This window comes from Oncorhynchus kisutch, linkage group LG14 (genome assembly GCF_002021735.2).
Source record: "Oncorhynchus kisutch isolate 150728-3 linkage group LG14, Okis_V2, whole genome shotgun sequence".
Classification (NCBI taxonomy): Eukaryota; Metazoa; Chordata; class Actinopteri; order Salmoniformes; family Salmonidae; genus Oncorhynchus; species Oncorhynchus kisutch.
The window spans coordinates 17,049,452-17,064,515 of record NC_034187.2 but is presented as its reverse complement, the minus strand read 5'-3'; the positions used below and the strand labels follow the sequence as shown (position 1 = coordinate 17,064,515).

The 15,064-nt window shown below is 42.4% G+C and overlaps 1 protein-coding gene across 1 annotated transcript in view; it reads left to right on the top strand.

Annotated features, from left to right (window-relative positions):
* Positions 1-3,926, top strand: part of LOC109904582 (neuronal PAS domain-containing protein 3) — a 332,747-nt gene extending 328,821 nt beyond the window's left edge. The window contains exons 11-12 of the mRNA XM_031787943.1: positions 458-573; positions 1,303-3,926. Of these exons, the coding sequence (XP_031643803.1) occupies positions 458-573; positions 1,303-2,744 (1,558 nt within the window). The 3' untranslated portion in view covers positions 2,745-3,926. The remainder of the gene's footprint in view (positions 1-457; positions 574-1,302) is intronic.
* The last annotated feature ends 11,138 nt before the right edge of the window (positions 3,927-15,064 follow it).

Here is a 15,064-nt window from a genome sequence, read left to right as displayed (position 1 = left end):
CATTAATCCAGATTATAAAGACCTATGTGTTGTCTGTTCCTGCATTAATCCAGATTATAAAGACCTATGTGTTGTTTGTTCCTGCATTAATCCAGATTTATAAAGACCTCTGGTTGTCTCTATTGTCTGTTCCTGCATTAATCAAGATTGTAAAGACCCCTGGTTGTCTCTATTGTCTTTTCCTGCAGTATTCCAGATTATAAATACCTCTGTGTTGTCTGTTCCTGCATTAATCCAGATTATAAAGACCAATGTGTTGTCTGTTCCTGCAGTAATCCAGATTATAAAGACCTCTGTGTTGTCTGTTCCTGCAGTAATCCAGATTATAAAGACCTCTGGTTGTCTCTATTGTCATTTTCCTGCAGTAATCCAGATTATAAAGACCTCTGTGTTGTCTGTTCCTGCAGTAATCCAGATTATAAAGACTTTTGGTTGTCTCTATTGTCTGTTCCTTCAGTAATCCAGAGTACAAGGACACACCCATGGACATCGCCCAGCTACCCAACCTTCCAGAGAAAGCCTCAGAGTCTTCAGAGACATCCGACTCTGAGTCCGAGTCCAAGGACAACTCTGGTACGGTACCATCAATCAATCAATAAATCATTATAAGGGTATTGATAAAACCCTTTTTACATCAACAGCTGTCACAAAGCTCTTTACAGTATAACCTGGCCTAAACTCCCTAAGAGAAAGCATACCTTGTATTATACTGTGGCCATCCATGGAGAAAGAGGAGAAAAGCCCTCATCATTAGTTTGAGGACAATTTTGAATGAAACATATTCAATGGAGTACCGCCAAGGGGGCAGGAGGGGAGAGGAGAGGATGATTTTGGGTGACAGTCTGAGGAAAGAGCCAGCATATTGGCCATTGGCACCAGGCCTCCCTCAGTGCCCCCTATGCCAACGGGCATGGTGAGGGTTGTGGCCCAGGCCAGCTGCTGCTGGGTAGAGTTGTCCTCCTCACTCTGACAGTACGGTTGGAGAGCTCCACTGCTCCAGTATCCAGGGGGTGATCGGTGCCAAGCCTACACACCAGGCACCAGATAGACAGACGTTATTATAACTGCAGTAGAACACAGTGGTGGAGTACATAAGTAAATTATTGTAATTGAGGGGTAAAGGGAATATTCCATATACTGTATCTCTTTATAGCAAAATACTGAACATTAAAAAGATCTTAATGAAGGGCATGAAAGATTATTTCATTTGTAGTGGTTATTTTGGACAGATATTTATACAGTGTACATGGATTTTTTCGAGTGCTGTTGAAATCTGTATACTAAATGGTACCTTTCTCTCAGACGACAACGAGAACTCCAAGTGGGACAGGAAGGGGAACCAGACTGAGAACACAGAGGACCCGGAAACAGACAGTAAAAAGCAGCAGCAGGGCCAGTCGTCCTCAGAGCAGGAGATGAGGCGTCAGGAGGAGGGAGACAGCTCCTCCAACCCAGAGAGCCAGGAGAGCGAGGACGATCTGGAGCCCAGCGACTGTGAGGTGGAGACCAAGGAGGGCAGACTGGGCCGGCTGGAGGACCTGCACATCAAGGTGGAGCACTACGGAGATGGAAACGGAGGGGTGGAGCTGCACGACTCGCCTTCCTCCTCTGAAGAAGAGGAAGATGATGATGACGATGAGGAAGATGACGACAGCTTTAAAGCCTGTGACAGCGCCACCGACACTCTCGCCACCCCCGCTGCCAGTAAGCAGCAGAAGCGTAAGAAGAGGAGGAAAAAGCAGAAATGGGACGGTAGTCGTCCTAAACGTATGTGCCTCTCCTCTGCCACCCCCAGCTCTAACACCTTTGTTGGGGCTGTCCCCCTCCTGCCGACCCCCTCCCCTGCCAGTGCCTCTGTGCTCAAGATCAAAACGGAAATGTCCGAGCCCATCAACTTCGACAATGACAGCATCATCTGGAACTACCCACCCAACAGAGAGATCTCCAGGAACGAGTCTCCCTACAGCATGACGAAGCCCGTCCCAGCCCACGATACCTTCCCCTCCCCACAGCCTGGTAGTCTGCAGGTCTCCATCCCAGACTCAGTGCTCACCCCCCCAGGAACAGAGGGGGGCAGTGGGGGCGCAGGTACCAGGAAGGGCGTACCCCCCTCCTTCAGCGGTTATAGCAGCGCCCCCTCCTCGGCCTCCAGCGCCGCCAGCCTGGCCCCTCCCTCTGGCTCTGGGTCCTCCTCCGACCCCCTGTCCCCGCCCCTCTCGGCCTCGCCGCGCGACAACCAGCAATGTCAGAGCACCCCCACCACGTCCGGCTCCTCCCTGCTGTACACCAGCGACCTGGAGGCCCTGCAGAGGCTGCAGACCGGGAACGTGGCGCTTCCACTGGTCCAACGTGTCACCGGCACCCTCGCCACGACCAGCACTGCTGCCTCACGGGTCTACACCACTGGCACCATCCGCTACGCCCCCGCCGACGTCACTCTGGCCATGCAGGCAGGCGCCAACCTGCTGCCCAACAATGTGGCCCACGCTATGAACTTTGTGGATGTCAACGGTAGCCCCAGCTTTGGCATCGACCCCAAGACACCCATGGAGATGCTGTATCATCATGTCCACCGGCTCAACATGGCTGGCCCTTTTGGAGGTACCATGTCCGGCGCCAGCCTCACCCAGATGCCAGCAGCAAATGTATTCACCACGGCAGAGGGACTGTTCTCTACTCTTCCATTCCCTGTCTACAGTAACGGGATACACACCACACAAACTCTGGAGCGCAAAGAAGATTAGAGCAAAACACCAAGACCATATTACTGTGTTCAACTGTCAGAGACTCTTTGAGGCATAAGACTGTGTTTCAAGTGGAAAATAAATATATTCTAGCATTTTGAATTTGAGCAATTGAGCTTGTGTACTAGAAATGAATGGCTCCTTGTCTTTCTATCCTTTTCTCTCTCTCTCTATTGACTCCCATTCTATCAATCTATCGTCTTCTTCTTGCTCCTCTTACAGTACTATCAATTAGATTTTCTCTGATCAAACTCAACTGACTATTGTTTGTTGTAAAGAATGAATGTTTGCCTACAGAGAATTCATATTACCGTTGGTCTCCTACTGAACTCTGGGGTAAACTACTTTTTATTTGAGTTGATTATGTTGCATCTTTATGAAGATGTCTAGTGTATTTAAAGAGTGATGGTGGAAGATATATTTCTATGGAAAGAAACCCTTGGATGGTTTTGCTTCATATCTTGATGTGATCAAGGTTGACTATGACAAAAGGATGTTACTCTGTTTGACATTGTCATAGAAATAACCTTAAGAAATACGTTTTAAGGTTAGATCATAATAAGGGTATAGTAGTTTATTTTATAATTAATTTTGTTTATTTTTTATAGAACAGATTTAACTTGCAAATCAAGCATTAAAATGCAATTTTAGCAGGGTATTTGCCTGTGAATAGAATGTTATAAATCCCAGGACTTTGGAACAAGTACAGGTCGGTGTGAGATACAAGTATTCCCCTGGTTCCATTTCCTTGGTTATGTCTCAAATGGCACCCTGTTCCCTATTTATTGCATTACTTTTGACCAGGGCACATAGGGCTCTGGTCAAAACTAGTGCACTACTTAGGGAATAGGATGCCATTTGGAATGCACTCATCCTCTGCAGATCCATGGTGCTACTGTTCCATCAAGTTACTGCCCTCCTTCAGCGGGCTGATGTAGGTTCTTCTGTTCCACAGCTCTCTCACAGAGATGAGTGATTGAGTGACAGCTGGGGAGAGTCAAACCTCTAATCAACATAGTTTTGTGTTCATTACCACTCCCCTCAGTCAAGTTCAAGGGCTCAATCAGATTGGGCCTGAAGGATAGAATATACCTATATGGAGCAGATTGATTTTGTTTGTATTCTTTGAAAACTAGATCACTTTCTAGTCTCAGTGTAACAGAGGCTAATTTGCATCATTAACTTGAAAAATGAATGTTTAACATTGACTGGCTTCTGTCAGTTGTTTTTTCTACTCTACCCTTCCTCTTTCTTTTACATCCTAAACCTCACTACTATCAACGTCAGTCTCCCAAATCCGTTCTTCCATCAGCCATTGTCCGATTCCTGAAATCACATATCAAGGAGATTGTAATAAAGACATGCGTTTCAATCAAAACGGAATATGTTTTTGGAAAAATCACATTCCCTCATTTTTTCTCTGTTGCCAAAAAAGTTATCTCACAGTTTGGTGTTAAGAACACTGTGATTGCTGTTTAAAAAAATGTAATAAAATGGAAAAACTGTCACTTCATCTTTTGACAGCCGTCCATCAAGTAATCTATTACTAAGCGTGATAACCGTAAACGTGTACAATGTGTAAGTGTCACTGGTTGTCAGTCTCCATAGCGATTTCAGTGTGTGTTACTATATGCAGTGTTACTGAGCTGATGTTGCTGTTTTGTCCTTTGTCTTCTCTGTGCTTTATCTGTAGTCTGGGGTTGGACAGGGAACGTGTGTAACCCTCTCCTTCTCCTCTGCAGTCTTAGTGGACCCGTGGAGGTTAGTGGATTTCGTGTGGTGGCCTTCCAATGTAGCGTCACCTTTGCTGCTTCCTTCTGTCTGTATTTCTTTCTGTTTCTGCTGTTGCTTTGCTGTTGTGTAGTCTACAGACCTCTCTTTCTCTCAGAGATAAAAGACTCTTAACTAGCTCAAAGGTTTAAGGAGCCATTTTTTGCCATTGAGGAATTCTGGGTTTACAGTTTCCAGCTTGCATTTACCTACCCTATGAAAAATTACGACAAAAAGCTAAAGTAGCATTTAGATGTATCTTCTAGACTGGAACCATAAAAGCCTCAGTTGTGAAACATTCCCAGAGTCCCTTGTGCTTCTTGTATGCATTGGGTGTATTTCATTGGTTTCCACCAAACCTGTTGACTTCAAGGACCATGCAACTCACAGGACAAAAATATGATGGTAGTATTTCAGGACAATAAACAATTTTAAAGATTTCTAAAGAAATGAAAATAAAAAATATTTCGCACTATAAATCTATTTTTATAGATGTTTTGGAAATGCATGTTTACTAAGTTGATTGTTAGTTTACTTGATTTCATTCGGTCCAGCAGCTTTGTCTCAACGTTCAGTGTTTTTTAGTCTGTCCAACAAAGGGAGGGGGAGCCTTTGTCTTTTGAACTGAATCAGGCTACTCCCCTACATCAGGAAACAGTGTCTGTAGTTTCTGTGTAGATGTGTTGTTAATCAAATCCAGGTCATGAAATAAATGTAAGAAAAATTATAAAAAATGAACGTTTGGGGTTGGTTGATTGGAATGCTGGAATGGTTGCAGGGGTGCTTGGTGTCATCACTTGAGATTGATTCTATCCTAGATGTTAGTGTTTTCTAAGACGTAGCGAAGCAGGGTGAGACTGTCGGGTCGGGGGCACAGCTCACTTAAAACAGACACTGTGGACGGACCAGGAAATACACCCATATGTTACAACAGAACAGCAGGATTAGCTGTTTTAATGTCTCTGTGTTGTGTCTAAATGAATTGCTGGTGATTTAAACTTAAACTAATCTCAGCTACTATCAGATACATAGTGTTTAAAGTTTAAATATGAAAAATGACTTCATTACCTGTGAAGACTGTGTCTGTGTTTTTAACAATTTCTTGTACAATTATACAGATTATTTTAAGAGAAACCAAGTAGATGAATACTACAGGAGAAGGGGATTCTCTTAGTATCAATGTTAACAGTGTTATAAATTCTAAATACAAACAAATTAAAATATTAAAAAGAGAACTATGGTACATTTATTATTTTATTTGTTTTCTTTTTTCTTTTTGAAGAAAAACAACAACTAACTGAAGCTAACTTTGAGTGCCTGGCTTATTTTGTATATATTTTTTTTAAACATTTTTATTTCCATTTTTTAATAATGCTGCAATTTCAGAAATGTACATACTTCATTTTACAACAGGGTTATTTTATACTTTTGTAGGTTTCCATTTGTTCAAATAAACCTGTCATCATCATCCATGGTTGTTTTCTGTCTGTAACACTTTTTTTTACCATCTAACAGGTGCCATATTCATAATAAACTTCTCAAAGATGTGTTAATATCTGGCATCCTTTATTTTACGTTCAGCCATGTCAATGAATGCCCCACACCTCAGTAAGATGCCTCAGTTTTTCTCTCTTTCTGCCTTTCTTTTCTGATCTTGCTTGAAAAAAGTGATACTGGTCTAATGCTTTTCCTAGTTGGAATCTGTGTACATTGCTGGGACATCCATTCAGGTACTGTATGTTCACACTTAACAATACTGCCATAATGGTAGCTATGTCAGACCACAGTCTGGGTTCATTCCCCTCCAATCAGAATACTTTGGTCATTATTTAATGTAGTCTGATTGGTCACATCATTAATCATAGGGCAGCTAGTACTGGTTGTTACAGTACAGTGATTTAACTCACATTGTCACTTAGATAAAAGCACACACAGTATTATGTTAGCTCACCCATGGATAAAATAACATTACTGTGATCATGTGTGAAATACTTTAACAGGATAAATTAACCGACTATCATCACATGGAACAACACTCACACACGCATCATCTTGGACGGACAATCTTACGATCTTGTCAATATCATTGTGGTATAATACCAGTTTAAAGCGGAAACTGTCTTTCAAACTATGCCCTCTACAATGTTTTGTCTCTCATTTTGTTTGCCCAGTATCATGCATAGAGAGACGTCTAGTGTAAATGCATCGAAAACAATGAGGTCTTAAGAAATGACATAGTTATCTGCAGATACGTTTGATTTGAGTAATGGGTCAACCATTAGACTAAGGCACAAAGCAGTTGAAAATGTGTACACTTTCCCCAGATATTGCAGACAAGGCCTGTCTAGAAAAATGATGCTCAAGCCATCAAATGTCTCTCTATTGGTGTTTTTTAATGAGCATAATCTGTTAATATCATTTATCATAATGTGATAAATGACTAACTACATCTGTAATAAATGCAGTAAATGATATGATCATTTTGAGTGATTTTCTTCTTTTTTCTTTTAACTCAACTGTTGTTTCGAAAATCTGGTAACTTTCATGTTTCGGAACCTGGTAATAACAATTTTTTAGGTGTTACACCTGGTAAATGAAATGGCCCCCTATGAGAACAGCAAGTCTGACGTTGGTTCCATGATCATTTGAATGCAAGGCCGGCTCCAGGCATAAGCAACATACTTTTTGCGGGGGACTCAGTTTGGATCTCAACCGTAGAGATCCTATTATATTACTAGAGGGCAAAAATGGCAGCCATCTTGGTCAGAGAGAAATCCAAAACCAGTCCAATTGGAATATATTGCAGGAGAGGCATAGGTGATGCATTTCCTGCTTTTACTTATGCAGGAAAATAAGAGTAAGGCATGTGATGTATCAGAAATTGTGTAATGGAATTATAGTCAATGTAAACATGTCACATACTTATAAATACAGTTTAGATGTGTTTTATACGTTAAAAAAATACAATTGCCTCTCAAATATATGTAAACAGACCATAAATGTCTCAGTGCACGGCTGTGTATTGACTGCATTGCTTGAATGGAATGTTGACATATTGGCAGTTAATTTGAAAAGGTAATTGGCTGGGGTCTAACTCAGATATCATTAACATGGCATAAGTCATGGCAAAATGTGTAGAATTGCAGGAAATTTGCTTTAAAACAACAACAACAAAAAATCTCCACCCCATGCCAAAATGTGTAGAACTGCAGAAAACATGCTTTAAAACTGCAAACATTTCTCTCCGCCCCATGGCAGAATTAGTAGAATTGCATGAAATTGTACACAAAAAATCTCCGTCCATCACAAAATGTGCAGAACTGCAGAAAACTTGCTTTAAAACAAAAAAGTTATTACTGGGCCGATTAAAAAATGTGTCGAATTACATACAATTTGTTATAAAATTGTCAAAATATCTCTCTTCTTGTAGAACTTGTAGAACTGCAAAAATGTATCTCTGCCCCATGGCAAAATGAGTAGAATTGGAGACTTATATCTTCCTCACAAACTTTAAGCGTCAGCTGTCAGAGCAGCCTACCGATCGCTGCAGCTGTACACAGCTCATCTGTAAATAGCCCATCCAACCAACTACCTACCTCATCCCCATATTTGTTTTTGTTTTTCTGCTCTTTTGCACACCAGTATTTCTACTTGCACATCCTCATCTGCACATATATCACTCCAGTGTAAATTGCTAAATTGTAATCACTTCGCCACTATTGGCCTATTTATTGTCTTACCTCCTTACTTCATTTGCACACACTGTATACAGATTTTTCTATTGTGGTATTTACTACGTTTGTTTATCCCATGTGTAACTGTGTTGTTGTTTTTGTCACACTGCTTTGCTTTATCTTGGCCAGGTCGCAGTTGTAAATGACAACTTGTTCTCAACTGGCCTCCCTGGTTAAATAAAGTTGAAATAAAAAATAAAATAAATATCGGATCACTGTAAATATATTTGTTGAATCAATCAATGGACAGACAGATAACTTGATTAGCACCATGTTGCATAACTATATAGACAACACTGACTATGTCAATCTACTCTCTAAGATGTTTGTCTTTGTGTCCAACTCCAACTGTTGACCATCTGTCCATTTTCCTGCCATGATTTCAGACAGCAGTGAGGAGAGGTCATATCATAGCAGAAGCGCGTCAAGGCTATCCAGACTAGTTTAAATATTTTACACTATTTGAAATGAGGGTTATGAAAGATCACGGGGCAGAGAGAAACTATGAATCTGAAGCTTCTCTAATGCCCTCAAGCTGTTCATCTCAGAACTCATCCAACCAGACCAACCTTCTGATTCTGATTTAGAATTTCACAGTATTCTGTTTGTACACTAGAATAATGGGTGAGCTTTCTGGTGCATCTGATTAGACTGCTATATCCACCGTTTTAATCAGCAGAGAAAAGTCACTACACAAACAGGAGAGCTTAAAATGAAGTTAGTTTTCATTAGTTTCATTGCAATTGAATTGCTTTGTCCGTGGTTCCATTTTTATATTTCGGTCAAAGTTATGAAGCTCTTCTTGCATTATTCACAATCATCAAGGAAAATTGTACATACACATAAAACATAAACCCTAAATATAAGGTGAAAACATGCATCAAATCATTTTAATTTGATTTATGAAAGGAATAGAAATGCTAAAACACTGTTGTATGCTTCCGAATTTAAATTGAATTTGATTTTAACACTTTGGTGGCAATTTACTTTATGGGGCGGCAGGGTAGCCTCGTGGTTAGAGCGTTGGACTAGTAACCAGAAGGTTGCAAGTTCAAACCCCCAAGTTGACAAGACACAAATCTGTCATTCTACCCTTGAACAGGCAGTTAACCCACTGTTCCTAGGCCGTCATTGAAAATAAGAATTTGTTCTTACTTGCCTAGTTAAATGAAGGTAAAATTACAATTTTGTCCCTAATTTATTTACATGGTAGTTACCCTAGATTTATTTTCGAATCATTTTTAGACCACTCAGTTATATCATTTTTGTTTAAGATTAGTAAGATTAGCAAATCTTTAGAAATGTACAGGAATAAGAGGACCATCACTAGACGCTATTCAATCAATATTGGTAATACATGGATAATTCATACAGGCTATTACAGTAGATTCAGAGAGAATGTTTGAATTAATACAAGCCTACTGTTGAGTTTATTTTTATTGTATTCTTTCAGTGCACCTAGTTACAGGGATTGGTTGAAAAGGGTTTCATGACTGCATGACATCTCCCCAAAGCGGTGTAACCACCTTTTATGGGAAAAGAAGCTACACAAGGTGCAAGTGGGACATCTAGTGGGCAAATACATAAGTGCATAACAGACACAGTAAATTATCAATTATAAACTGGATGGTTCGTGCCCTGAATGCTGATTGGCTGAAAGCTGTGGTATATCAGACCGTAATACCACAGGTATGAAAAGGTATATGTTTTTAATCTTCTAATTAGTTTATTATAACAATATGTTTGTGGTATATGTGGTCTATAGCCACAAACTAATTTTGTCTCAGTGGCAGCATTCAGTCTTCAACAAGGTCCGGGGCCACGCTGAAAACGTGTTGTATTTCCTCGTCAAAATATGCACAAGATAGTCCTCTATTCCATCTGGAATATGGCTAGGGATCAAATCAAATCAAATTGTATTGGTCACATAAACATATTTAGCAGATGTTGTTGCAGGTGTAGCAAAATGCTTGTGTTCCTAGCTCCAACAGTGCAGTAATATCTAACAATTCACAACAAAACACACAAATCTAAAAATAAAAGAATGGAATTAAGAAATATATAAATATTAGGATGAGCAATATCGGAGTGGCATTGATTAAAATACAGTAGAATACAGTATATACATAGGAAATGAGTACAGCCTCTAAGTTGCAGGGTTGAAACATGCATGAGAGCACCAAATGTTCAGTAAGACTGTGTGAGCACGCTCTCCGCAGCCGATGTAAGACCTTTAGACAGGTCAACATTCACAAGGCCGCAGGGCCAGATGGATTACCAGGACGTGTACTGCGAGCATGCTCTGACCAACTGGCAAGTGTCTTCACTGACATTTTCAACCTCTCCCTGCCCGAGTCTGTAATACCAACATGTTTTAAATCAAATCAAATCAAATGTATTTATATAGCCCTTCGTACATCAGCTGATATCTCAAAGTGCTGTACAGAAACTCAGCCTAAAACCCCCAAACAGCAAGCAATGCAGGTGTAGAAGCATGGTGGCTAGGAAAAACTCCAGAGAAAGGCCAAAACCTAGGAAGAAACCTAGAGAGGAACCAGGCTATGAGGTGTGGCCAGTCCTCTTCTGGCTGTGCCGGGTGGAGATTATAACAGAACATGGCCAAGATGTTCAAATGTTCATAAATGACCAGCATGGTCAAATAATGATAATCACAGTAGTTGTCGAGGGTGCAGCAAGTCAACACCTCAGGAGTAAATGTCAGTTGGCTTTTCATAGCCGATCATTAAGAGTATCTCTACCACTCCTGCTGTCTCCAGAGAGTTGAAAACAGCAGGTCTGGGACAGGTAGCACGTGCGATGAACAGGATGTGCTACCTGTCCCCGACCTGCTGTTTTCAACTCTCTAGAGACAGCAGGAGAGGTAGAGATACTCTTAATGATCGGCTATGAAAAGCCGCAGGCAGAACAGTTTAAACTGGAGCAGCAGCACGGCCAGGTGGACTCGGGACAGCAAGGAGTCTTCATGCCAGGTAGTCCTGAGGCATGGTCCTAGGGCTCAGGTCCTCCGAGAGAAGAAAGAAAGAGAGAAAGAGAGAATTAGAGAGAGCATACTTAAATTCACACAGGACACCGAATAGGACAGGAGAAGTACTCCAGATAAAACAAACTGACCCTAGCCCCTCGACACATAAACTACTGCAGCATAAATACTGGAGGCTGAGACAGGAGGGGTCAGGAGACACTGTGGCCCCATCCGATGATACACCCGGACAGGGCCAAACAGGAAGGATATAACCCCACCCACTTTGCCAAAGCACAGACCCCACACCACTAGAGGGATATCTTCAACCACCAACTTATCATCCTGAGACCAGGCCGAGTATAGCCCACAAAGATCTCAGCTACGCAGAACCCAAGACAGGAAGATCACGTCAGTGACTCAACCCACTCAAGTGACGCACCCCTCCTAGGGACGGCATGAAAGAGCACCAGTAAGCCAGTGACTCAGCCCCTGTAATAGGGTTAGAGGCAGAGAATCCCAGTGGAGAGAGGGGAACTGGCCAGGCAGAGACAGCAAGGGTGGTTTGTTGCTCCAGAGCCTTTCCGTTCACCTTCACACTCCTGGGCCAGACTAGACTCAATCATATGACCCACTGAAGAGAGGAGTCTTCAGTAAAGACTTAAAGATTGAGACAGAGTCTGCGTCTCTCACATTGGGTAGGCAGACCATTCCATGAAAATGGAGCTCTATAGGAGAAAGCCCTGCCTCCAGCTGTTGGCTTAGACATTCTAGGAACAATTAGGAGGCCTGCGTCTTGTGAACGTAGCGTATGTGTAGGTATGTACGGTAGGACCAAATCAGAAAGATAGGTAGGAGCAAGCCCATGTAATGCTTTGTAGGTTAGCAGTAAAACCTTGAAATCAGCCCTTGCCTTAACAGGAAGCCAGTGTGGGGAGGCTAGCACTGGAGTAATATGATACATTTTCTTATTAGCAGCCGTATTTAGCACTAACTGAAGTTTATTTAGTGCTTTATCCGGGTAGCCGGAAAGTAAAGCATTGCAGTAGTCCAACCTAGAAGTAACAAAGGCATGGATTAATTTTTCTGCCTCATTTTTGGACAGACAGTTTCTGATTTTTGCAATGTTACGCAGATGGAAAAAAAGCTGTCCTTGAAACAGTCTTCATATGTTAGTCAAAAGAGAAATTAGGGTCCAGAGTAACGCTGAGGTCCTTCACAGTTTTATTTGAGACGACTGTACAACCATCAAGATTAATTGTCAGATTCAACAGAAGATCTCTTTGTTTCTTGGGACCTAGAACAAGCATCTCTGTTTTGTCCGAGTTTAAAAGTAGAAAGTTTCCAGCCATCCACTTCCTTATGTCTGAAACACAGGCTTCTAGCGAGGGCAATTTTGGGGCTTCACCATGTTTCATTGAAATGTACAGCTGTGTGTCATCCGCATAGCAGTGAAAGTTAACATTATGTTTTCGAATGACATCCCCAAGAGGTAAAATATATAGTGAAAACAATAGTGGTCCTAAAACAGAACCTTGAGGAACACCGAAATGTACAGTTGATTTGTCAGAGGACAAACCATTCACAGAGACAAACTGATATCTTTCCGACAGATAACCAGGCCAGAACTTGTCCATGTAGACCAATTTGGGTTTCCAATCTCACCAAAAGAATGTGGTGATCGATGGTATCAAAAGCAGCACTAAGGTCTAGGAGCACGAGGACAGATGCAGAGCCTCGGTCTGACGCCATTAAAAGGTAATTTACCACCTTCACAAGTGCAGTCTCAGTGCTATGATGGGGTCTAAAACCAGACTGAAGCATTTCGTATACATTGTTTGTCTTCAGGAAGGCAGTGAGTTGCTGCGCAACAGCCTTTTCAACAATTTTTGAGAGGAATGGAAGATTCGATATAGGCCGATAGTTTTTTATATTTTCTGGGTCAAGGTTAGGCTTTTTCAGAGAGGCTTTATTACTGCCACTTTTAGTGAGTTTGGTACACATCCGGTGGATAGAGAGATGTTTATTATGTTCAACATAGGAGGGCCAAGCACAGGAAGCAGCTCTTTCAGTAGTTTAGTTGGAATAGGGTCCAGTATGCAGCTTGAAGGTTTAGAGGCCATGATTATTTTCATCATTGTGTCAAGAGATATAGTACTAAAACACTTAAGTGTCTCTCTTGATCCTAGGTCCTGGCAGAGTTGTGCAGACTCAGGACAACTGAGCTTTGGAGGAATATGCAGATTTAAAGAGGCAGACCACCATAGTCCCTGTGCCCAAGAACACTAAGGTAACCTGCCTAAATGACTACCGACCCGTAGCACTCACGTCTGTAGCCATGAAATGCTTTGAAAGGCTGGTCATGGCTCACATCAACGCCATCATCCCAGAAACACTAGACCCACTCCAATTTTCATACCGCCCCAACAGATCCAAAGATGAAGCAATATCTATTGCACTCCACACCACCCTTTCCCACCTGGACAAAAGGAACACCTATGTGAGAAGGCTATTCATTGACTACAGCTCAGCGTTCAACACCATAGTGCCCTCGAAGCTCATCACTAAGCTAAGGACCCTGGGACTAAACACCTCCCTCTGCAACTGGATCCTGGACTTCCTGACGGGCCGCCCCCAGGTGGTAAGGGTAGGTAAAAACACATCCGCCACGCTGATCCTCAACACAGTGGCCCCTCAGGGGTGCGTGCTCACTCCCCTCCTGTACTCCCTGTTCACTCATGACTGCATGGCCAGGTACGACTCCAACACCATCATTAAGTTTGCCGATGACACAACAGTGGACCCCTGATCACCGACAATGACTAAAACGACGAGACAGCCTATAAGGAGATCAGAGACATGGCAGTGTGCTTGCCAGGACAACAACCTTTCTCTCAACGTGATCAAGACAAAGGAGATGATTGTGGACTACAGGAAAAAGAGGACCGAGCACGCCCCCATTCTCATCGATGGGGCTGCAGTAGAGCAGGTTGAGAGCATCAAGTTCCTTGGGGTCCACATCACCAACAAAATAACATGGACCAAGCACACCAAGACAGTCATGAAGAGAGCATGACAAAACCAATTCCCCCTCAGGAGACTGAAAAGATTTGGCATGGGTCCTCAGATCCTCAAAAGGTTCTACAGCTGCACCATCACTGCCTGGTAAAGCAACTGCTCGGCAATGAGCAAGGCACTACAGAGGGTAGTGCGAACAGCCCAGTGCATCACTGGGGCCAAGCTTCCTGCCATCCAGGACCTCTATACCAGGCGGTGTCAGAGGAAAGCCCTAAAAATCGTCAAAGACTCCAGCCACCCTAGTCATAGACTGTTCTCTCTGCTACCGCACGGCAAGCGATACCGGAGCGCCATGTCTAGGTCCAGAGGCTTCTAAACAGCTTCTACCTCCTAGCCATAAGACTCCTGAACATCTAGTCAAATGGCTACCCAGACTATTTGCAGTGCCACCCCCCCCCCTCCACTTTACACCACTGCTACTCTCTGTTGTCATCTATGCGTAGTCACTTTAATAACTCTACCTACATGTACATACTACCTCAACTAACCGGTGCCCCTGCACATTGACTCTGTATCGGTACCCCCCTGTATATAGTCTCTCTATTGTTATTTTACTGCTGCTCGTTAATTACTTGTTACTTTTATCTCTTATTCTTATCCTTTTTTTGTTTAAACTGCATTGCTTGTAAGTAAGCATTTCACTGTAAGGTCTACCTACACCTGTTGTATTCGGCGCATGTGACTAATACAATTTGATTTGATTTGAGTAACTGGGTGGTAGCCAACGAGTGATGGCTATTTAACGGTCTGATGGCCTT